At 61.2% G+C, this 27,500-nt stretch overlaps 1 protein-coding gene across 1 annotated transcript in view; it reads right to left on the bottom strand.

Moving 5' to 3' along the window:
* Positions 1-8,096: 8,096 nt before the first annotated feature.
* PPL (periplakin) overlaps positions 8,097-27,500 on the bottom strand; it is a 54,241-nt gene continuing 34,837 nt past the window's right edge. Inside the window, exons 12-22 of the mRNA XM_068147280.1 lie at positions 26,952-27,103; positions 26,378-26,475; positions 25,946-26,103; positions 22,836-23,014; positions 22,613-22,751; positions 21,558-21,751; positions 20,260-20,410; positions 19,498-19,581; positions 14,822-14,938; positions 13,245-13,337; positions 8,097-12,374 (exon numbers count right to left, since the gene is read on the bottom strand). Of these exons, the coding sequence (XP_068003381.1) occupies positions 9,690-12,374; positions 13,245-13,337; positions 14,822-14,938; positions 19,498-19,581; positions 20,260-20,410; positions 21,558-21,751; positions 22,613-22,751; positions 22,836-23,014; positions 25,946-26,103; positions 26,378-26,475; positions 26,952-27,103 (4,050 nt within the window). The 3' untranslated portion in view covers positions 8,097-9,689. The remainder of the gene's footprint in view (positions 12,375-13,244; positions 13,338-14,821; positions 14,939-19,497; positions 19,582-20,259; positions 20,411-21,557; positions 21,752-22,612; positions 22,752-22,835; positions 23,015-25,945; positions 26,104-26,377; positions 26,476-26,951; positions 27,104-27,500) is intronic.

Genomic DNA, 27,500 nt, shown 5'->3' with positions numbered 1-27,500 from the left:
CCAAGAGGCACCTTGGGCTGTGTCTGGGCTGAGCTGCACGCCAAGAGGCACCTTGGGCTGTGTCTGGGCTGAGCTGCACACCAAGAGGCACCTTGGGCTGTGTCTGGGCTGAGCTGCACACCAAGAGGCACCTTGGGCTGTGTCTGGGCTGAGCTGCACGCCAAGAGGCACCTTGGGCTGTGCCTGGGCTGAGCTGCACACCAAGAGGCACCTTGGGCTGTGTCTGGGCTGAGCTGCACAGCAAGAGGCACCTTGGGCCGTGCCTGGGCTGAGCTGCACAGCAAGAGGCATCTTGGGCTGTGTTCTAAGGAGAGAAGCATTCTGTAGCACCCTTGTTCTGCTGCTGCCCCTGGAGCACTGCCTGGCACTGGCAGCCCCTGGAGCAGCCCCTGGAGCACTGCCTGGCACTGGCAGCCCCTGGAGCAGCCCCTGGAGCTCTCCCTGGCACTGGCATCCCCTGGAGCAGCCCCTGGAGCTCTCCCTGGCACTGGCAGCCCCTGGAGCTCTCCCTGGCACTGGCAGCCCCTGGAGCAGCCCCTGGAGCTCTCCCTGGCACTGGCAGCCCCTGGAGCAGCCCCTGGAGCTCTCCCTGGCACTGGCAGCCCCTGCAGCTTGCTGGGAGACTCAGGAGGGCTCTGTCTGCTTGGACTGATCCCATCCCATCCGGATCTGCACCTGCCAAGCCGCTCAGGGCTGAGCACCTGCTTGGTCTCCCGGTGGTGGGGATGGAAGAGGCTTCCTGCTTCTGCTTGGGTCTTACCTGGGGGCTGCCAGCCCTGGCTGTGCTCTCTGAAGGCATTTGGCTCTCTTGTACTCTCTGGCTCTGCTCCCCTTCATTGGAGGACTTCCCATTTCCTGTGTGCTGGCTGGAGGCAGCCCCCTGCTGTTCCCCTCAGGGGGAGAGGAGACGTTTCAGAGTGACCCTTTTCGATGCAGACATTGACTTCTTTTTGGAGAGTTTGACTTCTTTTGGATGATTTTCTTTCTTTCTTTGTTCCCCCTCCCCCCTCCCTGCTCCCTTTTGCCCTCATTGCCATCCAGTGCAGTGGGTTGCAGGGGACACTTCTCAGCATGCCACAGCTAGAGGAAGACAAAATCCCAGTGCCTTTTTTTCCCTGGTGGAGCAAGAATGGACCTGTAGTGAGGACAGCCTTCAGCCCCTCCTTGGTGTGCTCCTCAAGCTGGTGTGGTTTTTAATCCTCCTGTGTTTAAGATGTGTCCTGGGTTATTTAACAGAGCTTTGGATGGTTGCACAGCAAAAAAAAAAACCCAACCCAACCAACAAACCCAGCAGCAGAGCTGCACTTGGCTGCACTTCAAGTGGTGTCTTGGTGGCTGCCAACACAGCACCAAATCCAGCAGGAGCACCAAGTCCTGTCCCAGCTTGTGCAGGTGGGGTCCAGACCCTCCCCTTAAAGCCATTCTTTCCCAGGGCCATCAGTCAGGAGCCCTGTGCTGGGCAGAGGGAATCAGAGAGTCACAGAATGGTCAGGGCTGGAGGGGGCCTTGAGGCTCAGCCATGGGCAGGAACACCTCACACCACAGCAGGTTGCTCACAGCCACCTCCAGCCTGGCTGCAAACACCTCCAGGCAGGAGGCTTCCACCACCTCCCTGGGCAGCCTGTGCCAGGCTCTCACCACCCTCCTGGGCAACAACTTCTTCCTCACAGCCAATCTCAATCTCCCCACTTCTAGTTCTGCTCCATCCCCCCCAGTCCTATCCCTCCCTGACACCCTCAGAGGATGGAAGGATTTAGGTGAAGCAAGGGGAAGGAATTCCAGAGCCCAGGCTCCCTCTCCTGGCTGACCTCTGCAGCAGGGTGCTGTGCTTGTGGCAGCTGAAGGACCAGGGACCACCCAGCCCTGGGGGTGCTCTGTGGCTGTTGAGCCCTTAGGCCTGAAGCACTGCCCCTGAGCACCCCCTGGCCACCACCACCACACTGAGCTGGCTTCCAGCTGACTCTTGTGGGCTTTGATTTGGGTTTTCCAGCTCTTCCCCAGCCCCATCCTGCCTGTCCTCAGAGCCTCCCTTCCTCCAAACCCCATCCCAGCCTGGCAGCTTCAGCCCTGCTCCTCGTGGCCTTTCCTGGTGATCCAAGGGAGGAGCTGCCTGGGGGGGAGGCTGCTGCTGCCCCTGAGCCTCCCAGCAAAGAGCTGCTTTCAGTTCCTCCCCTCCCCCAGCCTGGGAGCTGCCAGATGATCATCTCCCAAGCCCAGTGCATTCTGGTTTGGTTTCTTTTCTGGTGTTTGATCCTTGCTTTTGGCCTCTGAAGGAAGCAGCCCAGCTGCAACCTTCTGTTTACAGAGAAAGAAAGAAGTCAGTCACTAAATGAATCCCTAGGGTGTAGCAAAAGAGCCAAAGACAGAACTTGTGGTACTGAAACCCAGCACAGCAGTTACTGGTGGCCTCTCAGCAGTGGGTGGGGGTCTCCTGGCAGGGAGAGGCTGCTTTGGGGACCTCCAAAGGGTCCTTGGCAACCTTCCTCTTGCCTGTGGTAGTCTCCTGGAAGGGAGAGGCTGCTTTGAAGACCTCCAAAGGGTCCTTGGCAACCTCCCCCTTGCCCGTGGTAGTCTCCTGGAAGGGAGAGGCTGCTTTGGGGACCTCCAAAGGGTCCTTGGCAACCTTCCTCTTGCCTGTGGTAGTCTCCTGGAAGGGAGAGGCTGCTTTGAAGGCCTCCAAAGGGTCCTTGGCAACCTTCCCCTTGCCCGTGGTAGTCTCCTGGCAGGGAGAGGCTGCTTTGAGGACCTCCAGAGGGTCCTTGGCAACCTTCCCCTTGCCCATGGTAGTCTCCTGGGAGGCAGAAGCTGCTTTGAGGACCTCCAAAGGGTCCTTGGCAACCTTCTCCTGGCAGGGAGAGGCTGCTTTGAGGACCTCCAAAGGGTCCTTGGCAACCTTCCCCTTGCCCATGGTAGTCTCCTGGGAGGCAGAGGCTGCTTTGAGGACCTCCAAAGGGTGCTTGGCAACCTTCCCCTTGCCCGTGGTAGTCTTCTGGCAGGGAGAGGCTGCTTTGAGGACCTCCAAAGGGTGCTTGGCAACCTTCCCCTTGCCCATGGTAGTCTCCTGGAAGGGAGAGGCTGCTTTGGGGACCTCCAAAGGGTGCTTGGCAACCTTCCCCTTGCCCATGGTAGTCTCCTGGCAGGGAGAGGCTGCTTTGAGGACCTCCAAAGGGCCCTTGGCAACCTTCCCCTTGCCCATGGTAGTCTCCTGGAAGGGAGAGGCTGCTTTGAGGACCTCCAAAGGGTCCTTGGCAACCTTCTCCTGGAAAGGAGAGGCTGCTTTGAGGACCTCCTAAGGGTCCTTGGCAACCTTCCCCTTGCCCATGGTAGTCTTCTGGAAAGGAGAGGCTGCTTTGAGGACCTCCAGAGGGTCCTTGGCAACCTTCCCCTTGCCTGTGGTAGCTGAGCAAGAGCCTCCCAAGCCCTGGCAGGACAGGGGACTCCCAGTGGGTGACTGGAGGTCGCTGCTTCTCCTCCCTCTCTTTGCTTTCAACTTGAAATGCTGCTGCTGGGCAGCACCCAGAGCAGAATGCCCTCCTCCTAGGAGTTTAGCAAAGCCTCTTGCCTCAGGGAAACGTTTCTTTGGTGGGAATTCTGTGGGATGTTTGTTTGCTTTGGGGTTGTTGTTTCTTTTCCTCTGGTGTCTCTGTGTGCTCTAAGGAGTGAGTGAGTGAGGTGGAGTGGCAGCAAGGCAGGGCCACAGCAGCAGCTTGCTGAGGAGCTGGGAGCTGGCACCTCTGCCCCCCCCCAGGAGCTTGGTGGTGGTGTGGGGAGCAGAGGACATCCCCCTCCCGCCCTGGGCCCAGTCCTTGTGGCTGTCAGAGCTGCCCTGCACTGCTGGGTCCCCGTGGGTTTGGTCTGGTGTGTGGTGGGGCTGCCTTGTGCGGCTGGGGGGGGTGGGATGAGGACTCTTCACCTTGTACAAAGCAACTGAATAAATGGTTTCACAGTTTCCAGAACTGCTTCTCCTCCCTCTCCTTCCCTCTGCTCCCATGGCCTTGGTTGTGGCTTCAGCTGTGGGGGATCATCCCCTGGGGAGGAGGCAATGAGCTCTTGACTGTCTTCACTGGAAGCTCTGGCACGGGGAGCAAACCACAGCTGGTTCCAAGCTGTGGCAGGGAGGCTGAGTCACCATCCCTGCTCGTGTTTAAAAGCCTTGGAGGTGTAGATCCAGCCTGGAGGTGTTCAGGGCCAGGCTGGATGAGGCCTTGAGCCACCTGGGCTGGTGGGAGGTGTCCCTGCCCAGGGCAGGGGCTTGGAACTGGGTGATCTTGAAGGTCCCTTCCAATGTGATGGTTCTGTGAACCTGTGGAGCTTGAGGCTGTGGCTCAGTGGTGGACTTGGTAGAGTGGGGTAGATGGTTGGGCTCCATGAGCTTGAAGATCTTTTCCAACCTGAATGATTCCCTGGCTCTGCTGTGGGGGCAGAATTGCATCTCCTCACTCCCTGTGCCCCTGCTGGAAGGAACAGGCCCTGTGTGCTGCCCTGACCTAGAGCAGAGCTGATCCTGCTCAGGGCTGGCCCTGCCCAGCTCAGGCCCTGCTCACTGAGGCTCCTGCAGCTCAGGGCAGCTTGGCACAGCCAGGGGCTGCTGCTGGCAGGGAGGAGCTGAGGGGCAGAGCTCCTGCCAAGGCCTGGGGGGCAGAAGGGCTCTGCCTGAGACTTGCTCCTGGCACACCAAGGGCACTGCCACAGCTTGTGCCACACCTTGGGGGGCAGGAGGTGGCAGCTGTGGGGAGGAGCAGACAGCACAGGGACCCTCAGCTGCCCACCCAGGGACTGCAGCCTGTGGAGGGCATCCTCAGGAGAGAGCTGAGGGATCCCCAGGGCCAAGCCTCTTCTTCAGAGATCAGTGTCCCAGGAGGGCTCTGAATGCTCTGCCTTTGAGCCCAGCCCAGGAGCTCCTGAGTCTGGTTCCCATCTGGTGCTGGATCCCTTCTGGGACTTGCCCAGTGCCTGCCCCCAGCATCAGTGGTGCCAGTGGTGCCCTCAGGGCTTGGGCTCTGTATGGGTTTGTGTCTCTGTCTCCCTCCCCTGGCATTGTTCTTCTTCCCAGCCCAGCTGGTTCACTTCCCTTCCCACCCCATGAGTCTCTCTGCCCTTCTCTTCCCCCTGGGAAGCAGAGGGCTCCCAGAGGGCATCTGGCACTCATTTAGTGCCCAGCCCTGCCCCTTGGCACCCTGGAGCAATGGTGTGACCCTGTGGGATCCTGCTGCTCACCAGGGTGCAATGCTGGTGCCAGTCCCCAGGGCCAGGATGGGTACCAGGGAGTGCTCAGAGCTGCTGTTGGAGTCAGGATTTCCTGGGATCCAGGCATCAGCCAAAATCTGGGAAGAAGGCACTGAGCATGCTCCAGATATGGCCTCCCCTGGCACCATCCCAGCATGATTTGCTGTTTCCCTGCAGCTGCAGTCACTTCAGTGCAGGTCACTCCCATCCCATGCTGCACATCAGCCCCAGCACTGCTCCAGCCTTTTTCCTCCTGGAAAACAGCAACCAGGCAAAGCCAGGAGGCTCCTTCCTTAGCCTTGGCTCTGAATCCACAGTGCCCAGGCTGGTTTGGGTTGGAAGGGAGCTTCAAGCTCCTCCAGCTCCAACCCCCTGCCATGGGCAGGGACCCCTCCCACCAGCACAGGCTGCTCAGGGAGGCTTGGCTGCCTCCTGCCTGGAGGTGTTCAGGACCAGCCTGTGCTGGTGGGAGGGGTCCCTGCCCATGGCAGGGGCTTGGAGCTGGATGATCCTGAAGCTCCCTTCCAACCCCTTCTGTGAATCAATGAATTCCTCCTTGCAAGAAGCATCCAGGAGCTGCCAACTCTTGAGGCCCTCTGGAGGTTCTCATGAGGCACATCAGGCTGCTGGACCAAGCAACCTGACCACCCTGCATGTGCTGCTGTTAGTCCCTTGCTCTGGAAGTGTGCCTCCACTCAGCCCAGGAGCAGCTCACACACTGCCTGGGAGCTCCAAGGAGGAAGCTTCCTACTCACCTTGGTCACCACATCTCTGCTGACAACTCAAGACACCAAAGTTTGGTGTGGCCCTGGATGCCACCTGAGATCTCTGCCATGGCACAGAGCCCACTGGGGAATGATTTCAGCTCCCAGTGAAGAGCAGGGACAGCTCTCAGCTGGAGTTAGCTGCTCAAGGCCTCATCCAGCCTGGCCTGGAACACCCCCAGGCAGGAGGCAGCCACAGCCTACCTGGGCAGCCTGGGCCAGAGCCTCAGCAGCCTCACACTCAACAACTTCTTCCTCAGCTCCACTCTACCCCTGCTCTGCCTCAGCTCCAAACCCTTCCCCCTGGGCCTGCCTCAGACCCCCTCAGCAAAAGTTTCTCTGCAGCCTTCCTGCAGGATCCCTTCAGCTCCTGGCAGCAGCTCTGAGGAGCCCCTGGAGCCTTCTGCTCTTCATCCATCCTGGCCTTGAACATCTGTGCCAGAGTCTCCCCAGCCTCACTGCAAAGAATTTCTTCCCAATGTCTCATTTCAATTCACCTTCTTCAAGCCTGAAGCCATCACCCCTGTCCTGGCACCCCCAGCCCTTGTCCCAAGTCCCTCCCCAGCTCTCCTGGAGCCCTTCAGGCACTGGGAGGCTGCTCTGAGGTCTCCCTGGAGCCTTCCTTTCTTCAGGCTGCACAGCCCCAACTCTCCCAGCCTGTCCCCACAGAGGAGCTTCTCCAGCCCTCTAGGATCATCTTGGTGGCCTCCTCCTCCTCCAGGCAAGGCTCAGGAGGGTGCTGCAAGCAATAACGAGTCTCCCACCTGCTGCCCGGACCCTCTGTGCCTTTATTGGGTGCTGTAAATGGAATTCCCCTCCACTGCCCACCCCTCGCCCCCTGGAGGCAGCCCTGGAGCTCCACGGAGCTCCCACCAGTGAAAACCCGCAGGGATGGCTTGGAGCCACCAGGTGAGCAAGCTGTGTTTTGAAGGCTCTCTGCTGTGGGTCACAGCTGCCTGCTTCACTCTGCCCTCTTGGACCAATCTCTTCAAGGACTTCCCGCTGCCCTCTGTGCCATGGGGATGCTCCTCCAGCCCAGGTCCAGGGCTGAGGCCATCAAATGCCACCTGCCCCACTCGTCCCCAGCAGCACAGGCAGGGAGGTGGCCTTCAGGCCTCGCTGTGGTGGCCTGGCTGGAGGTGTGTGGCACAGCTTTGGTTCTCCAGAGCCGATCTTCTCCCAGGATGGTGCCCAGCACTGGGGCAGTTGTCCACAGTGGAACTGGCTGCCCTACCAGCATGCAGCTGATGTGACCTGCTCCTGCTGCTCACCTTGGAGGCATCTTCACCTTCAGTCTCTCTAACAGCAGCTGGATACAGCCTTCTGTGTGACTGCTGGAGTACAGAGTGAGGAAACTGCAGGTTCTGCTGAGCCCTTGGGCTTCAAGTTCCGATGAGTCTTTGAGCTTCAGGTCCTGCTGCTGAGTCCTTGGGCTTCAGGTCCTACTGCTGAGTCTTTGAGCTTCAGGTTAAGCTGAGTTTTTGAGCTTCAGGTTCTACTGCTGTCCTTGGGCTTCAGGTTCTGCTGAGTCTTTGAGCTTCAGATCCTACTGCTGACTCCTTGGGCTTCAGGTTAAGCTGAGTCTTTGAGCTTCAGGTCCTACTGCTGAGTCTTTGAGCTTCAGGTTAAGCTGAGTCTTTGAGCTTCAGGTCCTACTGCTGAGTCTTTGAGCTTCAGGTCCTACTGCTGAGTCTTTGAGCTTCAGGTCCTACTGCTGAGTCTTTGAGCTTCAGGTCCTACTGCTGAGTCTTTGAGCTTCAGGTCCTACTGCTGAGTCTTTGAGCTTCAGGTCCTACTGCTGAGTCTTTGAGCTTCAGGTCCTACTGCTGAGTTTTTGAGCTTCACGTCCTACTGCTGAGTCTTTGAGCTTCAGGTTAAGCTGAGTCTTTGAGCTTCAGGTCCTACTGCTGAGTCTTTGAGCTTCAGGTTAAGCTGAGTCTTTGAGCTTCAGGTCCTACTGCTGAGTTTTTGAGCTTCAGGTCCTACTGCTGAGTTTTTGAGCTTCAGGTCCTACTGCTGAGTTTTTGAGCTTCAGGTCCTACTGCTGAGTCTTTGAGCTTCAGGTCCTACTGCTGAGTCTTTGAGCTTCAGGTCCTACTGCTGAGTCTTTGAGCTTCAGGTCCTACTGCTGAGTCTTTGAGCTTCAGGTCCTACTGCTGAGTCTTTGAGCTTCAGGTCCTACTGCTGAGTCTTTGAGCTTCAGGTCCTACTGCTGAGTTTTTGAGCTTCACGTCCTACTGCTGAGTCTTTGAGCTTCACGTCCTACTGCTGAGTCTTTGAGCTTCAGGTCCTACTGCTGAGTCTTTGAGCTTCAGGTCCTACTGCTGATTCCTTGGGCTTCAGGTCCTACTGCTGAGTCTTTGAGCTCCAGGTCTTACTGCTGAGTCTTTGAGCTTCAGGTCCTACTGCTGACTCCTTGGGCTTCAGGTCCTACTGCTGAGTCTCTGAGCTTCAAATCCTACTACTGACTCCTTGGGCTTCAGGTCCTACTGCTGAGTCCTTGGGCTTCAGGTCCTACTGCTGAGTCTTTGAACTTCAGGTCCTACTGCTGAGTCTCTGAGCTTCAGGTTAAGCTGAGTTTTTGAGCTTCAGGTTCTACTGCTGAGTCCTTGGGCTTCAGGTTCTGCTGCTGAGTTTTTGAGCTTCAGGTTCTACTGCTGAGTCCTTGGGCTTCAGGTTCTGCTGAGTCTTTGAGCTTCAGGCTCTACTGCTGAGTCCTTGGGCTTCAGGTCCTACTGCTGAGTCTTTGAGCTTCAGGTCCTACTGCTGAGTTTTTGAGCTTCAGGTCCTACTGCTGACTCCTTGGGCTTCAGGTCCTGCTGCTGAGTCTTTGAGCTTCAGGTTAAGCTGAGTTTTTGAGCTTCACGTCCTACTGCTGAGTCTTTGAGCTTCAGGTCCTACTGCTGACTCCTTGGGCTTCAGGTCCTACTGCTGAGTCTTTGAGCTTCAGGATAAGCTGAGTTTTTGAGCTTCAGGTTCTACTGCTGAGTCTTTGAGCTTCAGGTTAAACTGAGTCTTTGAGCTTCAGGTTAAGCTGAGTTTTTGTGCTTCAGCTTCTACTGAGGTTTTGAGCTTCAGGTTCTATGGAGTCCTTGAACTTCAGCTTCTGCTGAGTCTTTGAGCTTCAGCTTCTGCTGAGTCTTTGAGCTTCAGGTTCTATGGAGTCCTTGGGCTTCAGCTTCTACTGAGTCGTTGAGCTTCAGGTTCTCTAGGATCCTTAGGTCCTACTGAGTCTTTGCACTTCAGTTTCTACTGAGGTTTTGAGCTTCATGTTCTACAGAGTCCTTGGGGTTCAGGTTCTACTGAGTCTTTGAGCTTCAGGTCCTATGGAATCCTTAGGCCCTACAGAGTCCTTGGGCTTCAGGTCCTACTGAGCCACTGAGCTTCAGGCTCTATGGAGACCCTGGGCTTCAGGTTCTACTTCCTAAGGCTTTTTCTCTTGTTTTTTGCTGGCTTGAGTGACCAGGTAGGGATGGAGAGGGCGAGGAGGTGGTGCTGTGGTGCTGATGAAGGTGTGCCCCACTCTGCTGGTGGTGGTGTTCTGCAGTGGGCAGCAGCAAGCAGCAGCGTGGCTTGGTTAGCATGGCTGGGACAGGGGCTGGAGCAGCATGGGAGAGGCAGAGGGGGAGGAGGAGGAGGAAGGGCAGCGATCTGGGAGCCTGAGGAGCGGCGCAGCTCGGAGCAGCTGCTCCTGGCTCCCTAGAGTGGGGGGAGAGCTGTGCAGCTGCTGCCAGACACCAGGACGGCCAGCTCCTGGATGGACATCTCCTTGTTGAGGTAACTGTTGTACTGCGCCGCGCTGAGCCGGCCGCTCTGCAGGGCCTCCTCGATGGAGAACTCGCGCCCCGACTTCCTGTCCAGGATCACCGACGACTCCCCGCTGGGGCCCTTGATGGAGATCTCCTCCCAGTCGCACTCCTGGCTCTTCAGCTTGACGAAGAGGCTCCACTCGATGAGGCCGAAGAGGTGAGCCTCCTCGGGGGACATCTCCTTGCCCGTGTCGGGGTCGATGACCACGATGGAGCGCCGCAGGTGGTTCTCCCTCTGCTCCCTCTTGATGGCCACCGTCTTGAGGCGGTTCTGCAGCTGCTCGATCTCCGCGTCCTTCTCGCGGGACAGCTGCTTCAGGTCCTCCAGCTCCCTCTCCAGAGCCTGGAACCTGGAGTCCAGGTTCACTCCGCTGTCCACGTGGCTCATGCTCCTCAGGTCCCGAGCTTCTGTTGCCGTCAGCTCGATCTCGGACTGCAGCCTCCTGGTTTCCATCAGCAGGCTCTGCTTCTCCAGGTGGAGCTTGTGGTTTTCCTCCCTCAGCAGGTCGAGCTCCTTTGAGGACTTGGAGTTGTTGAACTCCACCTCGGACAGCCTGGTTTCCAGGCGGTTGATGTCTGCATCCAGCTCCCTCTTCCTCCTGCTCTCCTCCTCCAGGTTGCTCTTCAGCTTTTGGATCTCGTACTCGGTGTCCCCTTTGTCCACCTGGACGCTCTCGGAGAACACCACTTTCTCTTTCACCTCCATCTTCTCCAAGGAGAGCAGCTTCTTCCTCAGGGCTTCCAGCTCTGTCTGCAGGACCTGTCTGCGGTGCTTCTCTTCCTCCAGCTCCAGCTTGAGCAGGGAGTGCTCCTTCTCCTGCTGGGGGTCCTGCTGCAGGATCACTTTCTGCTTCACGGTCACTCGTTCCGTCGTCTCCCTCTCTTGCTCCTCCAGCTCGCTGAGCCTGATCCTCAGCCTCTGCACCTCCAGCTCGGCCTCCCTGCGGGCCTGCCTCTCCTTCTCCAGCTCCTCCAGCTGCCGCTCCAGCTCGGACCTCCTCCTCTGCAGCCTGCGCAGCTCCTCGCGCAGCTCGTCGATCTGCTTCAGCTCGCTCTCGATGCTCTGGGAGAAGGAGTTCACCTCGGCCTTCAGGGCAGGGTCTTGCTCGTACTTCACCACCTCCTGCTGCACCACTTTCTCCTTCACCTGGGAAAGTTCTTCCTCCCTCTGCCTCACTTTCTCCTCCTGGAGCAGCCGCTCCCTCTCCAGGTCGATGTGCTTCATCTGTTCGTCCGCCAGCTGCGCCCTCAGAGACTCCACCTCCTCCCTGGTCTTGGGGTCTTCCCGGTACTGCAGGATTTCCTGCACCACTTCCTTCATTTGCACTTGAGGTTTGGTGTCCTTCAGAGCCTGTATCTCCTGCTTCAGCTGGTAGATCTCCAGGTCAGCTCGCTCAATGGCTCCCGTCCTCTCGATGATTTCCTCCCGCAGTCGCTGCAGCTCCTTCTCGGTTTCTGGGTCGTTCTTGTACTTGATGACCTCCTTAATGACTTCCTTGACTTCCACCAGCGGCCCTCTGTTCCTCAGAGCAGCCAGCTCGCTCTGGCAGCTCTTCAGCTGCTCGTCACCCCCCCGGCACCTCCTCTCTTGCTCCACCAGCTCCAGGCGGAGGTTGGCCACCTCGTTCTCGGCCTTGGGGTCGGGGCGCACGATCTCGCGCACCTTCTCCTGCACCACCACCTTGGAGTTCTCCTCCTCCAGCAGCTGGATCTTCCTGAGCAGCTCAGCCTTCTCCCGCTCGTTGGAGCGGCCCTTGGACTTCTCGTCCTCGTACTGGCGCCGCAGCTCGTTCACCTCCCTCTCGATGGCCAGGTCCTTCTCCACCTTCAGCACCTCCTTGACGGTGATCTTGCCCTCGGCGATGGCTCTCTCCTTCTCCAGCCGCTTCAGCTTCTCCTGGAGGAAGCTGAGCTCCTCCTCGTGCTTCTGCCTCAGGGCACTCTCCCTCTGCTTGCTCTCCTGCAGCATCCGGAACTCCATCTCCAGCTGAGGGTCGTTCTGCAGCTTCAGCACCTCCTTCTCGGTGACCTTCTCCTGCTCCTTGCTCTTCTCGCTGGACAGCGCCGCGATCTGTCGGCGCAGGAGGAGCACTTCGCTCTCTCTGGTTCCTTCCTGCCTCCTGAGCTCTTCCAGCTCTTCTTTGAGCCTCAGGATCTCGTCAGCCTGAGCCTTGTCCTGCTCAATCCTCAGCACCTCTTTCACGATGTACTCCTGGCCCCCTTCCCTCTTCTCGTGCTCCAGGACGCGCAGCCTGACCTTGAGAGCCTCCAGCTCCTCCTGGAGGACCTGGTTCTTGCGCTGCTCCTCTGCCAGGTTCTGCTGCAGCTTGTGGAAGCTCTCCTCCAGCTGGGGGTCGGGCACTTTCTTCAGCAGCTCTTTCTTCACCACCATCTCTTGGGGCTTTTGGTTCTGCAGGTGGACAATGTTGTTCTGGATGGCTTGGATCTCCGCCTCCAGCTGCTGCCGGCGCTGAGTCTCATCCTCGAGCTCTTTCTTCAGCTTCCAGACCTCCTCCACAGGCCTCACAGCTGTCCTGCTCTGGGCAAAGTCCTCTGTCAGCTGGAACTCAGGTTGCTGTTGTCAAAGAGAGAACGTGGAGTCAAACCCCTCCCAACAGTGATAATCTGGGGGCTTATTTCTTGTGCCACCTGAGGCAGAAGGAGAGGAGGACATCGGCTTTGGGGTGCTGGGGGCCTTGGCAAACAGGGCTGCCCTTGGACTGCTCTGGGGGTGCCCAGCCTGGGCAGTGGCACCTCTGAGGCCTGTGGCTGGCAGAACAAAGCTCTCAGCCATGAGGGTCAGCAATTCCAGCATGAGCTTGCTGAAAAAAGCCTTAAAAACCACATGGAGCCTCCCAGGGAGAGCAGGAGATGGGGCTGGGGGGCACAGAGTTGTCTGCCTGATGTGATTGACTCCTGATTAATCCTACAATGGGTTGGCTTGGAAGGGAGCTTCAAGATCATCCAGCTCCAGCCCCCTGCCATGGGCAGGGACCCCTCCCACCAGCACACCCTGCTCAGGGCATCAACCAGCCTGGTCCTGAACACCTCCAGGCAGGAGGCAGCCACAGCCTCCCTGGGCAGCCTGTGCCAGAGTCTCCCCAGCCTCACTGCAAAGGATTTCTTCCTCCTCTCCACTCTCAGTCTCCTCTCTCCCAGCTCAAAGCCATTGGCCCTGGGCCTGGCACTCCCAGCCCTTGTCCCAAGTCCCTCCCCAGCTCTCCTGGAGCCCTTCAGCTACTGGGAGGCTGCTCTGAGGTCTGCCTGCAGCCTTCTCTTCTCCAGGCTGCACAGCCCCAACTCTCCCAGCCTGGCCCCACAGGGGAGGTGATTTGGGGGCATGAGCCATTAGCTGGGCTGGTTGCCAGCTCAGGTTGCAGCAGCACAGGCCCAGGAGTGCCCTGGCCAGGACTGTCCCCTCCAGAGCCCCCTGCCCCTCCCTTACCTGCCGCAGGAGGCTCTGAGCAAACTCCAGGTTCTGCAGCCTCTGTCTGTTCACGGCGTTGACTTCGGTGAACTTGGCTGCCAGGATGGCTTCCTAGGGAGCAAAAAGGCCTTGAGAAGAGGTGGGGGAGCCAGGGCTGCTCAGGCAGAGCCCTGAAGAAGTTAACCATGGGTGTTCTAAAAACCTGCAGTGGTGATCTACCAAACAGGAGGGAGGCAGAGAGCCACAGGCACGGTCACACTGTACAGCTGCTCCTCAAGACATGCAGAGATGAAGCTGAGGTAGGCCAAGTTCCCCAAGAGCCAGCAATGAGCCCTCAGAGCCAGTGGTGTCCTGGTGTGCATGGGGAAGAGTGTGGCTGGCAGGGCAAGAGAGGTTCTCCTGCCCCTCTGTCCTAGTGGGGCCACATCTGGAGTCCTGGGGCCAGTCCTGGGCTCCCCAGCTCAGGAGGGACAGAGAACTGCTGGAGAGAGCCCAGGGCAGGCTGCAGAGCTGCTGAGGGGCCTGGAGCAGCTCCGGGAGCAGCAAAGGCTGAGAGCCCTGGGGCTGAGAGCCTGCAGAAGAGCAGCCCTAGAGGGCAGCTGAGCAATGCTCAGCAAGAGCTGAAGGAGCTGTGGGGGGCAAGAGGCTGGGGCCAGGCTCTGCTGAGTGCTGCCCAGGGCCAGCAGAAGGGACAGCAAGGGGCAGAAAGTGTCAGGCAGGAGGTTGGAGCTGAGCAGGAGGAGAAAGTTGTTTGGGGTGAGGCTGCTGGAGGCCTGGAGCAGGCTGCCCAGAGAGGTTGTGGAGTCTGCTGGTGTGGAGAGCTTCCAACCCCCCCTGGGCACTGTGCTGCTGGGCAGGGTGCTGGGGGTACCCTGCTGGAGCAGGGCTTGGGCTGGGGGAGCTCCAGAGCTCCCTTCCAGCCCCTCCCTGCTGGGATCCTGGGATCCTGTGTCTGAGTGCCTCAGAGCTGCTGTGGGTCTGGAGTTCTCTGCAGCCTGTGCTGTGGCAGCCCTTGGGCTGAAAGGACCAGGCTGAGCCTGAATCAATCCCTTACCTGCAGTGCTCCCTGAGTGCTGGCTCTTGCCCTTTCCCCCACAAGCCTCCCTTTGCTGCTCTGAGCAGCAGCACCCATCCAGGTGCTGGGCAGCACCCATCCAGGTGATGAGCAGCACCCATCCAGGTGCTGGGCAGCACCCATCCAGGTGATGAGCAGCACCCATCCAGGTGATGGGCAGCACCCATCCAGGTGGTGGTCAGGTCTCAGTCCATGTGTGGTAGTGAGAGAAGTTCAGTTCTCCCCCCCCACAAACCACAGCTTTCAAAGTCCTGGCAGAGGAAGAATTCCAGGGGCTTGGCTCTTGTCCCCCTCCCCCTCCACAAGGTGCTAGATCCTGGTTTTCCTCTCCCATTAGGGCCAGCCCAGTGCTGACAAGAGGATGAGCTGGGAGGATGACAAATCCCTTCCCCACCCCAGTTCTTTCTCCTTCCCTCCACCCCTCTCTGGCCCCCAGGTTTCCAGCAGCAGCTGGAGCTGTTTGCAGGCTCCCCATTGCTCCCCAGACTGCTCTGCTCGTTGCAGGCCTCCCCTGGCTCACCTCCTCTTTCACTCTGGCAGCAGGGGACTGCAGCCTGGGCTTCTTGCTCGTGTAGCCGTTGCGGCCGTTCTCCAGGTCCAGGATGGACCTCAGCTTCTCTGCTTCCAGCTCATAGTCCTGTGGGAAGAAATTCCCAGGAGGGAGCTGCCACTCCTGCTGCCCTTCATGCACACCTCCCCACCTCCAAGAACTGCTCCCCTTGGGCAGTGTGCTGGGGGAGCTGCCGAGGTTGGTGTGACCCAGAGCACCGCTGGCAGCGCCTCTGGGCAGGGTGAGTTGGATGCTGCACTGTGAGCACAGCAGAGAGCTGCAGAGCTGTGCTGCCCTCTCACCCTGCAGCAGAGCTGTGCTGCCCTCTCACCCTGCTGCAGAGCTGTGCTGCCCTCTCACCCTGCAGCAGAGCTGTGCTGCCCTCTCACCCTGCTGCAGAGCTGTGCTGCCCTCTCACCTGCTGCAGAGCTGTGCTGCCCTCTCACCCTGCAGCAGAGCTGTGCTGCCCTCTCACCCTGCAGCAGAGCTGTGCTGCCCTCTCACCTGCTGCAGAGCTGTGCTGCCCTCTCACCTGCAGCAGAGCTGTGCTGCCCTCTCACCTGCTGCAGAGCTGTGCTGCCCTCTCACCTGCTGCAGAGCTGTGCTGCCCTCTCACTCTGCTGCAGAGCTGTGCTGCCCTCTCACCCTGCTGCAGAGCTGTGCTGCCCTCTCACCTGCAGCAGAGCTGTGCTGCCCTCTCACCTGCTGCAGAGCTGTGCTGCCCTCTCACCTGCTGCAGAGCTGTGCTGCGCTCTCACCTGCAGCAGAGCTGTGCTGCCCTCTCACCTGCAGCAGAGCTGTGCTGCGCTCTCACCCTGCTCAGAGCTGTGCTGCCCTCTCACCTGCAGCAGAGCTGTGCTGCCCTCTCACCTGCAGCAGAGCTGTGCTGCCCTCTCACCCTGCTCAGAGCTGTGCTGCCCTCTCACCTGCAGCAGAGCTGTGCTGCCCTCTCACCTGCTGCAGAGCTGTGCTGCCCTCTCACCTGCAGCAGAGCTGTGCTGCCCTCTCACCTGCAGCAGAGCTGTGCTGCCCTCTCACCTGCTGCAGGGCTGTGCTGCCCTCTCACCTGCTGCAGAGCTGTGCTGCCCTCTCACCCTGCTCAGGGCTGTGCTGCCCTCTCACCTGCAGCAGAGCTGTGCTGCCCTCTCACCTGCTGCAGAGCTGTGCTGCCCTCTCACCTGCTGCAGAGCTGTGCTGCCCTCTCACCCTGCTGCAGAGCTGTGCTGCCCTCTCACCTGCAGCAGGGCTGTGCTGCCCTCTCACCCTGCTCAGAGCTGTGCTGCCCTCTCACCTGCAGCAGGGCTGTGCTGCCCTCTCACCTGCTGCAGAGCTGTGCTGCCCTCTCACCTGCTGCAGAGCTGTGCTGCCCTCTCACCCTGCTGCAGAGCTGTGCTGCCCTCTCACCTGCAGCAGGGCTGTGCTGCCCTCTCACCCTGCTCAGAGCTGTGCTGCCCTCTCACCTGCAGCAGGGCTGTGCTGCCCTCTCACCTGCTGCAGAGCTGTGCTGCCCTCTCACCTGCTGCAGAGCTGTGCTGCCCTCTCACCTGCAGCAGGGCTGTGCTGCCCTCTCACCTGCAGCAGAGCTGTGCTGCCCTCTCACCTGCTGCAGAGCTGTGCTGCCCTCTCACCTGCTGCAGAGCTGTGCTGCCCTCTCACCTGCTGCAGAGCTGTGCTGCCCTCTCACCTGCAGCAGAGCTGTGCTGCCCTCTCACCTGCTGCAGAGCTGTGCTGCCCTCTCACCCTGCTCAGAGCTGTGCTGCCCTCTCACCCTGCAGCAGAGCTGTGCTGCCCTCTCACCTGCTGCAGAGCTGTGCTGCCCTCTCACCTGCAGCAGAGCTGTGCTGCCCTCTCACCTGCAGCAGAGCTGTGCTGCCCTCTCACCCTGCTGCAGAGCTGTGCTGCCCTCTCACCCTGCAGCAGAGCTGTGCTGCCCTCTCACCTGCTGCAGAGCTGTGCTGCCCTCTCACCCTGCTCAGAGCTGTGCTGCCCTCTCACCCTGCTCAGAGCTGTGCTGCCCTCTCACCCTGCTGCAGAGCTGTGCTGCCCTCTCACCTGCTGCAGAGCTGTGCTGCCCTCTCACCCTGCAGCAGAGCTGTGCTGCCCTCTCACCTGCAGCAGGGCTGTGCTGCCCTCTCACCTGCTGCAGAGCTGTGCTGCCCTCTCACCTGCTGCAGAGCTGTGCTGCCCTCTCACCTGCTGCAGAGCTGTGCTGCCCTCTCACCCTGCAGCAGAGCTGTGCTGCCCTCTCACCCTGCAGCAGAGCTGTGCTGCCCTCTCACCTGCTGCAGGGCTGTGCTGCCCTCTCACCCTGCAGCAGAGCTGTGCTGCCCTCTCACCCTGCAGCAGAGCTGTGCTGCCCTCTCACCCTGCAGCAGAGCTGTGCTGCCCTCTCACCTGCTGCAGAGCTGTGCTGCCCTCTCACCTGCTGCAGAGCTGTGCTGCCCTCTCACCTGCTGCAGGGCTGTGCTGCCCTCTCACCCTGCTGCAGAGCTGTGCTGCCCTCTCACCTGCAGCAGAGCTGTGCTGCCCTCTCACCTGCTGCAGAGCTGTGCTGCCCTCTCACCCTGCTCAGGGCTGTGCTGCCCTCTCACCCTGCTGCAGAGCTGTGCTGCCCTCTCACCCTGCTGCAGAGCTGTGCTGCCCTCTCACCCTGCTGCAGGGCTGTGCTGCCCTCTCACCCTGCTGCAGGGCTGTGCTGCCCTCTCACCCTGCTGCAGGGCTGTGCTGCCCTCTCACCCTGCTGCAGAGCTGTGCTGCCCTCTCACCTGCTGCAGAGCTGTGCTGCCCTCTCACCTGCAGCAGAGCTGTGCTGCCCTCTCACCCTGCTGCAGAGCTGTGCTGCCCTCTCACCTGCTGCAGAGCTGTGCTGCCCTCTCACCTGCTGCAGAGCTGTGCTGCCCTCTCACCCTGCTGCAGAGCTGTGCTGCCCTCTCACCCTGCTCAGAGCTGTGCTGCCCTCTCACCCTGCTGCAGAGCTGTGCTGCCCTCTCACCCTGCTGCAGGGCTGTGCTGCCCTCTCACCTGCAGCAGAGCTGTGCTGCCCTCTCACCCTGCAGCAGAGCTGTGCTGCCCTCTCACCTGCAGCAGAGCTGTGCTGCCCTCTCACCTGCTGCAGAGCTGTGCTGCCCTCTCACCTGCTGCAGAGCTGTGCTGCCCTCTCACCCTGCTGCAGAGCTGTGCTGCCCTCTCACCTGCAGCAGAGCTGTGCTGCCCTCTCACCCTGCTGCAGAGCTGTGCTGCCCTCTCACCCTGCTGCAGAGCTGTGCTGCCCTCTCACCCTGCAGCAGAGCTGTGCTGCCCTCTCACCCTGCTGCAGAGCTGTGCTGCCCTCTCACCTGCAGCAGAGCTGTGCTGCCCTCTCACCCTGCAGCAGAGCTGTGTTGCCCTCTCACCCTGCTGCAGAGCTGTGCTGCCCTCTCACCCTGCTGCAGAGCTGTGCTGCCCTCTCACCCTGCTCAGAGCTGTGCTGCCCTCTCACCTGCAGCAGAGCTGTGCTGCCCTCTCACCTGCAGCAGAGCTGTGCTGCCCTCTCACCTGTAGCAGAGCTGTGCTGCCCTCTCACCTGCAGCAGAGCTGTGCTGCCCTCTCACCTTCAGCAGAGCTGTGCTGCCCTCTCACCTGCAGCAGAGCTGTGCTGCCCTCTCACCTTCAGCAGAGCTGTGCTGCCCTCTCACCTGCAGCAGAGCTGTGCTGCCCTCTCACTCTGCTGCAGAGCTGTGCTGCCCTCTCACCTGCTGCAGAGCTGTGCTGCCCTCTCACCCTGCTGTAGAGCTGTGCTGCCCTGTCATGCTACCCATGGGCTGCAGACCCTGCTCTCCCAGACAGGAAGCCTGAGCCAGCTGCTATGGTAGTGGCCACAGGATGTCAGCATCAGAGCAAGTAGGACCTGGGTTTAGCTCTGTAGCTGACTGAGCAAGGACTGCAGGCTGCTGGCTCCTGGTAGGAGGTAGCTGGCCCTGGGGTGCTGGGGGTGCAGAGCTGGCCAGGAGCTGGCACTGAGTGCTGCCAGCCCAGCCCCAGCCTGGCCTGGGCTGCTCCCCAGCAGTGTGGGCAGCAGGGGCAGGGAGGGGATTCTGCCCCTCTGCTGTGCCTGCTGAGACCTCCCTGCAGGGCTGGGGCAGCTCTGGAGCCCTCAGCACAGCACAGGCAGGGAGCTGCTGGAGCAGGGCCAGAGGAGGCCACAGCAGTGCTGGGAGGCTGGAAGCCCTCTGCTGGGAGGCCAGGCTGGGAGGGTTGGGCTTGTGCAGCCTGCAGAGGAGAAGGCTCCAGGGAGACCTCCTGCTGGCCTTGCAGGGCTTCAAGAGGCCAGAAGAGAGCTGGGGACAGAGTGCTGAGCAGGGCCTGTTGGGCCAGGCCAAGGGGGGATGGTTTGAAGTGCAAGAGGGAGGCTGAGAGTGGAGAGAAGGAGAAAGGTTTGGTGCTGAGGGTGGGGAGAGCCTGTGCCAGGCTGCCCAGAGAGGTGGAGCTGCCCCATGGCTGGCAGCAGTGCAGGGCAGGTTGGTTGGGGCTGGGAGCAGCCTGCTGTGGCTGCAGCTGTCCCTGCTGGCTGCAGGGGCTTGGGCTACATGACCCTTAAAGGTCCTTCCAACCCAAAGCAGTCTCTGATTCTACCCCAGTTGCCCCAGCAGCAGCACTGCAGTCCTTACCTTCACTGCCTGCTGGTATTGCTGAGCTGTGGCAGAGACCTTCTGCACCTCCTGTTCCTTGCTTGCAATGTCTCCAAGGAGTGCCTGGCACACACAGACGCATGTCAAAGGGGACACCAAATCCAAAGGCCTTCTGCAGCCTTCTTGAGAGCTCCCAACCCCTAGAGCTCCAACTTTCTGCATGTGGGAAGTGTCAGCAGGGCACAGGTCAGACACTGTGACCTCCCAGCCTCCCAGTCAAGCTCAGTCGAGCTCATAAGGTGCTGCAGCAGCTCTGCTGGGAGCACAGGCTGAGGGAGCTGGGGCTGTGCAGCCTGCAGAGGAGAAGGCTCCAGGGGCTCCTCAGAGCTGCTGCCAGGAGCTGAAGGGATCCTGCAGGAAGGCTGCAGAGGAACTTTTGCTGAGGGGGTCTGAGGCAGGCCCAGGGGGAAGGGTTTGGAGCTGAGGCAGAGCAGGGTTAGAGTGGAGCTGAGGAAGAAGTTCCTCAGTGTGGGGCTGGGGAGGCTCTGGCCCAGGCTGCCCAGGGAGGCTGTGGCTGCCTCCTGCCTGGGGGTGTTCCAGGCCAGGCTGGATGAGGCCCTGAGCAGCCTGTGCTGGTGGGAGGGGTCCCTGCCCAGGGCAGGGCTTGGGGCAGAGGAGCTCTGAGGTCCCTTCCAACCTGAGCCATTCTGTGCCACATTTCCACACTCTCCTCAGGAGCTAAGTTCTCTTCCTGCTCCTGTTCCTTCTCCTCTCCCCGTGGGTGCCCTCAGGGGCTCTTACTGCTTGGCTCTGCAGCTTCCTCTCCACCTGCTGGATGTTGTCTGTCTCCTGGGGCTCGTAGCTGGGGACGCTGCCCAGGAAGTGGCTGAGCCGCTCGTAGTTGCTGCGGTAGTTGGCGTAGGCAGTCCTGGCCTTCTGCAGGGTCTGTGTCCTGGGGGGGAGACCAGCTCAGCTGCACCCCACCCCCCTCCTGTCATCTGCAAGCACCTCTCAGCCCAGCCCTGCGTCCCCTGCCCCCCAGAGACCCAGATCTGAGCCGGAGTGCTTCTCCTGCCAAAGTCTCCATCGCTAGGGGAAGAACATTCAGCCCCCAGAGCTGCCCAGACCTCCCCAGCCAGCAGGGGTAGAACTGTGCCAGGAGCAGCTCCCTCCTCCTCCTCAGCTCTCCCCCAAAGTCCCTCTGCAGCTTCTCCTTCCCATGAAGGTTTTATCACACAATCAGAGAATAATAGGGGTGGGAAGGGATCTGTGGAGGTCACTGAGGGTCACCTAGGGCAGGTTACACAGGACAGCATCCAGGTGAGTCTGGAAGGTCTCCAGAGATGGAGACTCCTCCTCCTCTCTGGGCAGCCTGCTCCAGGCCTCCAGCAGCCTCAAAGGGAAGAAGTTCCTCCTCATGTTCAGGTGGAACAGCTGATGTTCAGTCTGTGCCCATTGTGCCTTGTCCTGCCCCTGGGCACCACTGAACAAAGCCTGGTCCCACCCTCCTGCCACCCACCCTTGAGGTATTGATCAGCATTGATCAGATCCCCCTCAGGCTGCCCTTCTCCAGGCTCAACAGCCCCAAGCCCCTCAGCCTTTCCCCATCACAGAGCTGTTCCCCTGCCCTCGGCATCTTCATAGCCCCCTGCTGGACCCTCTCCAGCAGTTCCTGGTCCTGGAATTGGTGAGCCCAGAGCTGGAGCCAGGACTGCAGGTGAAGCCCTAGCAGGGCAGAGTAGAGTGGGAGAAGAACCTCCCTCACCCTGCTGGCCACACTCTTCTGGATGCCCCCCAGGACATCTTTGGCCTCCTTGGCCACAGGGGCACAGTGCTGGCTCATGGTCATCCTGCTGTCCCCTAACACTCCCAGGCCCTTCTCCAAGGAGCTGTTTCCCAGCAGCTCCCCCCTCAGCTGCCCTGCTGCAGGAGGCTGTTCCTCCCCAGGGGCAGGACCCTGCACCTGCCCTGCTTGAACCTCATGAGGTTCCTCTCTCTCCAGCCTGGGCAGGCCACAGTGCAAGGCAGCACAGCCTGGTGGAGGGGTCCTGGCTCTGCAGGCTGGTGCAGGGCTGGCTGGCCCTGCCCTGGGGCCTCACCTGTGGTCGATCTGCTTGCTGAGGTTGTTGAAGCGTTGGTTGAGTTTGTAGAGCTCAGCCTCCTGCCGCTCGATGTCAGGGCAGTGCTCCTGGAACTTGCTGGCCAGGGTGCTGGAGCAGGACTTGGTCCTCTGCAAGTTCTGCTCTGCTTCACTCAGCAGGAACTTCTTGGACTGGAGCTCAGCACCCATGGCCTGTGGAGAAAGCAGGAGAGGTTGTCCATGGTTGCATTTATCACTGCTCCCCACCAGCTCCAGCATGGAGCTGCAGAGGATCAGAGCAGGGTGAGGGCTGGAAGGGAGCTCTGGAGCTCCCCCACCCAAGCCCTGCTCCAGCAGGGCACCCCCAGCACCCTGCCCAGCAGCACAGTGCCCAGGGGGGGTTGGAAGCTCTCCACACCAGCAGACTCCACAACCTCTCTGGGCAGCCTGCTCCAGGCCTCCAGCAGCCTCACCCCAAACAACTTTCTCCTCCTGCTCAGCTCCAACCTCCTGCCTGACACTTTCTGCCCCTTGCTGCCCCTTCTGCTGGCCCTGGGCAGCACTCAGCAGAGCCTGGCCCCAGCCTCTTGCCCCCCACAGCTCCTTTAGCTCTTGCTGAGCATTGCTCAGCTGCCCTCTGGGGCTGCTCTTCTGCAGGCTCTCAGCCCCAGGGCTCTCAGCCTTTGCTGCTCCCAGAGCTGCTCCAGGCCCCTCAGCAGCTCTGCAGCCTGCCCTGGGCTCTCTCCAGCAGTTCTCTGTCCCTCTGGAACTGGGGAGCCCAGGACTGGCCCCAGGGCTCCAGATGTAGCCCCACTAGGACAGGGTAGAGGGACAGGAGAACCTCTCTTGCCCTGCTGGCCACACTCTTCCCCATGCAGCCCAGGAGACCATTGACCTGCTTGCCCCTGAGGGCTCATTGCTGGCTCCTGGGCAAACTGCAGGAGGTTTCATGTGCAGGAGGAGGCCATCCCTTTACCAGCTGCTTGGAGCCCCTGGGCTGGGCAGCCGTTAGCCCAGCCCTTGGGCAGTGTCTGTGTGTGTGGAGCAGAGCAGCGGCGCGGAGCAGGCTCTCACCAGCAGCTCCTCCCTCTTGCGGTCCATGCCCCGCGGCTCCTCGGGCACTGTGTCGTCCAGCACCAGTTTGTTCTCGTAGGTGGAGAGCAGGTCCCTGCCTTGCTGCAGGCTCCTCTCCAGGCTGGTGGCCACCTCCACCCTGGGTGGGCACAAGAGGAAGGATGTCTGAGCGCCTCTGCCGCTGCCTGCGGCGGGCCCCCCCCCTGCCTCGGCCAGGGCTTACTTCTCCTGGGCGGCGCTGAGCAGCTGCACCAGGCGGTCGTACTTCCTGCTGGTGTGCTCCACCTTGCTCTTCACCAGGCTGGCACTGCCAGTGTTGGGCACCGACTCGATGAAGGCCTCACACTCCTGGATCTTCCTCGCCTTCTCGGGCTCGATGCGGCGAACCTCGTTGGTGATGTTCTGCAGGGGGAGCAGAGAGGACAGCTGCGGGCCTGGGGCTGCAGGGAGCTGGCCCTGGGGGCTGCAGGGAGCTAACCCTGGGGGCTGCAGGGAGCTAACACTGGGGGCTGCAGGGAGCTGGCCCTGGAGGCTGCAGGGAGCTAACCCTGGGGGCTGCAGGGAGCTAACCCTGGGGGCTGCAGGGAGCTGGTCCTGGGGGCTGCAGGGAGCTGGTCCTGGGGGCTGCAGGGAGCTAAGCCTGGGGGCTGCAGGGAGCTGGTCCTGGGGGCTGCAGGGAGCTAACCCTGGGGGCTGCAGGGAGCTAAGCCTGGGGGCTGCAGGGGAGCTAACCCTGGGGGTTGCAGGGAGCCAAGCCTGGGGGCTGCAGGGAGCTAACCCTGGGGGTTGCAGGGAGCCAAGCCTGGGGGCTGCAGGGAGCTAACCCTGGGGGCTGCAGGGAGCTAACCCTGGGGGTTGCAGGGAGCCAAGCCTGGGGGCTGCAGGGAGCTAACCCTGGGGGCTGCAGGGAGCTAACCCTGGGGGCAGCAGGGACCTAAGCCTGGGGACTGCAGGGAGCTAACCCTGGGAGCTGCAGGGGAGCTAACCCTGGAGGCTGCAGGGAGCTAAGCCTGGGGGCTGCAGGGAGCTAAGCCTGGGGGCTGCAGGGAGCTAAGCCTGGGGGCTGCAGGGAGCTAACCCTGGAGGCTGCAGGGGAGCTAACCCTGGAGGCTGCAGGGGAGCTAACCCTGGGGCTGCAGGGAGCTAACCCTGGAGGCTGCAGGGAGCTAACCCTGGGGCTGCAGGGGAGCTAACCCTGGGGCTGCAGGGAGCTGGCCCTGGGCTGTGCAGGGTGAGAAGGGAGGGCAGGGCTGAAGGCCTCTCCTTGATGGCAGGAGGGCTCCCAGCAGCCCTGTATGGGACAAAGGATATTTTGAGTTGACTTTCTGCAGACAACACTAAGCTGGGTGCCAGAGTTGATCTGCTGCAGGGCAGGAGGCTGTGCAGAGGGCCCTGGCCAGGCTGCAGCCATGGCTGAGGCCAAGGGGATGAGGTTCAACAAGGCCAAGGGCTGGGTCCTGCCCTTGGGTCACAACCACCCCAGGAAGGCTCCAGCCTGGGGGCAGAGTGGCTGCAAAGTGCCCAGCAGAGAAGGCCCTGGGGGTGCTGGGGGCCAGCAGCTGGAGAGGAGCCAGGGGGTGCCCAGGGGGGCAAGAAGGGCAGCAGCAGCCTGGGCTGGAGCAGCAGTGGGGTGGCAGCAGGAGCAGGGCAGGGATTGTGCCTCTGGGCTGGGCACTGGGGAGGCCACAGCTTGAGTGCTGGGTTCAGCTCTGGGCTCCTCACTGCAGGAAGGAGATTGAGGAGCTGGAGCAGGGCCAGAGAAGGGCAAGAGAGCTGGGGAAGGGTGTGGGGAAGAGGGCTGGGGAGGAGCAGCTGAGGGAGCTGGGGGTGTTGAGCCTGGAGCAGAGGAGGCTGAGGGAGACCTCATTGCTCTCTGCAGCTCCCTGAGAGGAGGCTGCAGCCAGCTGGGGCTTGGGCTCTGCTCCCTAGGCTCAGGGGAGAGAAGGAGAGGCAATGGCCTGAAACTGTGCCAGGGCAGGCTGAGGTTGGAGAGGAGGCCAAATGTCTTTGGTGGCAGAGTGGTCAGGGCCTGGCAGAGGCTGCCCAGGGAGGTGGTGGAGTCCCCATGGCTGGAGGGGTTGCAGAGCCCTGTGGCCATGGCAGCTGGGGCCAGGATTTGGTGGCCATGGTGGGGCTGGGTTGGTGCTGGACTGGATGAGCTTTTCCACCCCAACCAATTCTGTGCTCCTGTGACTTGTCTCTCTCCTGGGGCAGTGTTGCCCGCCCTGAGCATGGCAGCTCCAGCTGGGGAGTGGTTTCCTGCAGCTCTGTCAGCACAGTGCTGGACTCCTCTGGACCTGTGGGCTCTGCAGCCTGCCAGCTGAACCCTTGCCTGGGCAGCTGCAGGCACTTGCAGCAATTCACTTTCACTTGTGGTGGCACCTGGGGTTTGACACAGCCCTTGGCAGGTGATGCAACCAGGAACAGAACTTCCTCCAAACCCCAGGGAGGTTTGTGGCACAGAGCCTGCCTTAATTAGGGGCTGAAGGAGAGGAAAGGAGCAGCAGGAGGCCAGCGCCAGGGCAGGGCAGAGCAGGGCAGGTCCACCAGGAGGAGTTGTGTGCCCTGCACCTCGTCCTCTCCTGCTCCTTTCTGAGCTGGTCAGGGTGGTGGCAGAGTTAATGTCCCTGCTGCTCTCAGAAGAGGCACAGGATCACAACCTGAGGGCTCCCACCCCTCCCAGAGCCATGGGATGCACTGGGTGGGAAGGGATCCCTAGAGGGGATGCAGTGCGGCCCCAGCAGGCAGCAGGGACAGCTCCAACCAGAGCAGGTTGCTCAGAGCCACATCCAGTCTGATCTTGAATGTCTGCAGGGATGGGACCTCCACCACCTCGCTGGGCAACCTGCTGCAGTGTTCCACCAACCCCACACTGAAGAACTTCTTAATGTCCAACCTAAACCTCCTCTCTCCCAGCTCAAAGCCATTGGCCCTGGGCCTGGCACTCCCAGCCCTTGGCCCAAGTCCCTCCCCAGCTCTCCTGGAGCCCTTCAGGCTGCTCTGAGGTCTGCCTGGAGCCTTCTTATCTCCAGGCTGCACAGCCCCAGCTCTCCCAGCCTGTCCCATAGGTTCTGCAGCCCTCTGAGCATCTTGGTGGCCTCCTCTGGATCCCCTGAGCCCAGCCCATACTCTGCAGCCATCATCTTTCCCCATTCCACCTTTCCATAACCCATCTGGGGGAGGCCAAAGGTTTCTTTGCCTTCTCAAAGGGTTGTTGCCCGTCTGCCTTGGCAGCATCATTCCCTCCCCAGGTGCTGCTGGGCTCAGGAGCGCTCACAGCCGGCAGCAGCTGGGGGCCGCGCCGGGGCAGCGCCGGGAGCTGTCCTGCGGTACCTTCAGGTCCTTGGAGCGCTCGGCGCTGTCCTGCACCGCACGGCTCTGCTCCAGCGGCGGCCGCAGGTTGGCTGTGATGGCTTTCTCCTGCTTCTCCAGGTCGCTGTTCACCTTCTCCAGCCCTGCCAGCAGCTGGCGACCCCGGACCGATGCAGCGTCTGGGGAACGAGGAGGGACCAGGTGAAAGCTGCTCGCAGGCTGCCGCTGGGCTCCAGCCTCCTGCTGAGCCCCAAACCCACATCCCCCTCCGCCACCCCAGCCCTGCCTGGCTGCCCTGCCCCTGCGCCCATCCCAACTCCGTGCTCCCCAGGACCCTCAGGAGGTGGGGAGCCCTCTGTGACCCCTTCCTAAGACAGGCCACCCCCTAAGGTCAGGGCTAGAGCAGCCCTTCTGGGGAGCCCTCCCTTTGCAGGAGCCCTTGCAGAGCTGCACCTCCAATGCTGTCGGCCTTCAGCCCCTCGTAGCGCTGCTGCAGGATGTTCTTGCAGTTGGAGGTCTTCTCCTTCATGGCCACGTATTGGTCAGCAATCCTGCAGGACAGGACAGGGAGGGGTGGGCATGAGGCCAGCCCTCAGCTCCTCCATCACCTCCTTAGCCCATCCCAGTGCTGCTCCAGGGAGGAGGATGCCGCTCTGGAGGGGCTCACAGGAGCTGGTCCCTCAAGGCACCTTCAGCCCGTGCTGGCAGAGGGTGAGGTGTCTGCCCCAGAGGGGGGAGAGCAGGGGAGGGGCAGCAGTGGCAGGTGGCTGCCTGCTGAGGGAGGGGTGGCTGCCCCCACACAGGGGAGGGGGCTCAGGGATGGCTCTGAACTTTGCCAGGGGAGATCTCGTGTGCAAGCAGGAGGTGGGCAGGAGGCCCTCCTGGAGGGAGCTGGAGGCTGTGAGCAGGGGAAGGAGGGCAGGAGGCCCTCAGCAGTGCTGGTGGCACAGCCTGGGGCTGGTGGGGGTGAGGGCAGAGGCTGCTGTGGCAGTGGGAAGCTGCAGCACGGCACCCTGGGGGCACCTACTGGTCTGCCAGCGCTATGGCTTCGGGGTCAGGCGGTGGGATCATGAAGCAGACCCCCGGGGCACTGATCTTCTCTCCTGAGCTGTCTGCCACTTCCCAGATGTCTCCACTGTTCTTCTGCAGGGTGTAGAGGGCTCCTCGGCTTATCTGGCCCTGGGGGAGGGGGGCAAGAACTGGTCACAGCAGCAGGGCAGGAGCCACCACCCAGCCTGCTCCATCCACACCAGCAGCCCCAGGGAGGCAAGACCGGCACCAAGCCCTTCACTCAGTCCCCTCTCCCTGTGCCTGCTCCTTGCCAAAGCTTCCTGTGCCTGCTCCACCTCCCCTCAGCTGCCAGGCACGAAGCCATGGATCCTCCTGCCCCAGCCCCAGCAAGCAGGCTGCCAGCTGGGCAGAGAGGAGAAGGGGTTTGCCAGGCCCTGCCGAGGGCTTTCCCCTTGGAGAGGCAGGCTGGAGTCAGCTGGAGCTGCTTGCTCCTCCCCAGGCCCCGCTGCTGCCCTGCTATCTGCTGGCTTCACTGTCCCAGCAGCTCAGCCAGCCCCAGCCAGCA

The sequence above is a fragment of the Melanerpes formicivorus genome, unplaced genomic scaffold, assembly GCF_026170545.1.
Source record: "Melanerpes formicivorus ecotype bairdi unplaced genomic scaffold, bMelFor1.0.p_v2 SCAF_14, whole genome shotgun sequence".
NCBI lineage: Eukaryota > Metazoa > Chordata > Aves > Piciformes > Picidae > Melanerpes > Melanerpes formicivorus.
Note: the sequence above shows the minus strand (reverse complement) of the source record. Positions and strands in the feature narration are given on the sequence as shown.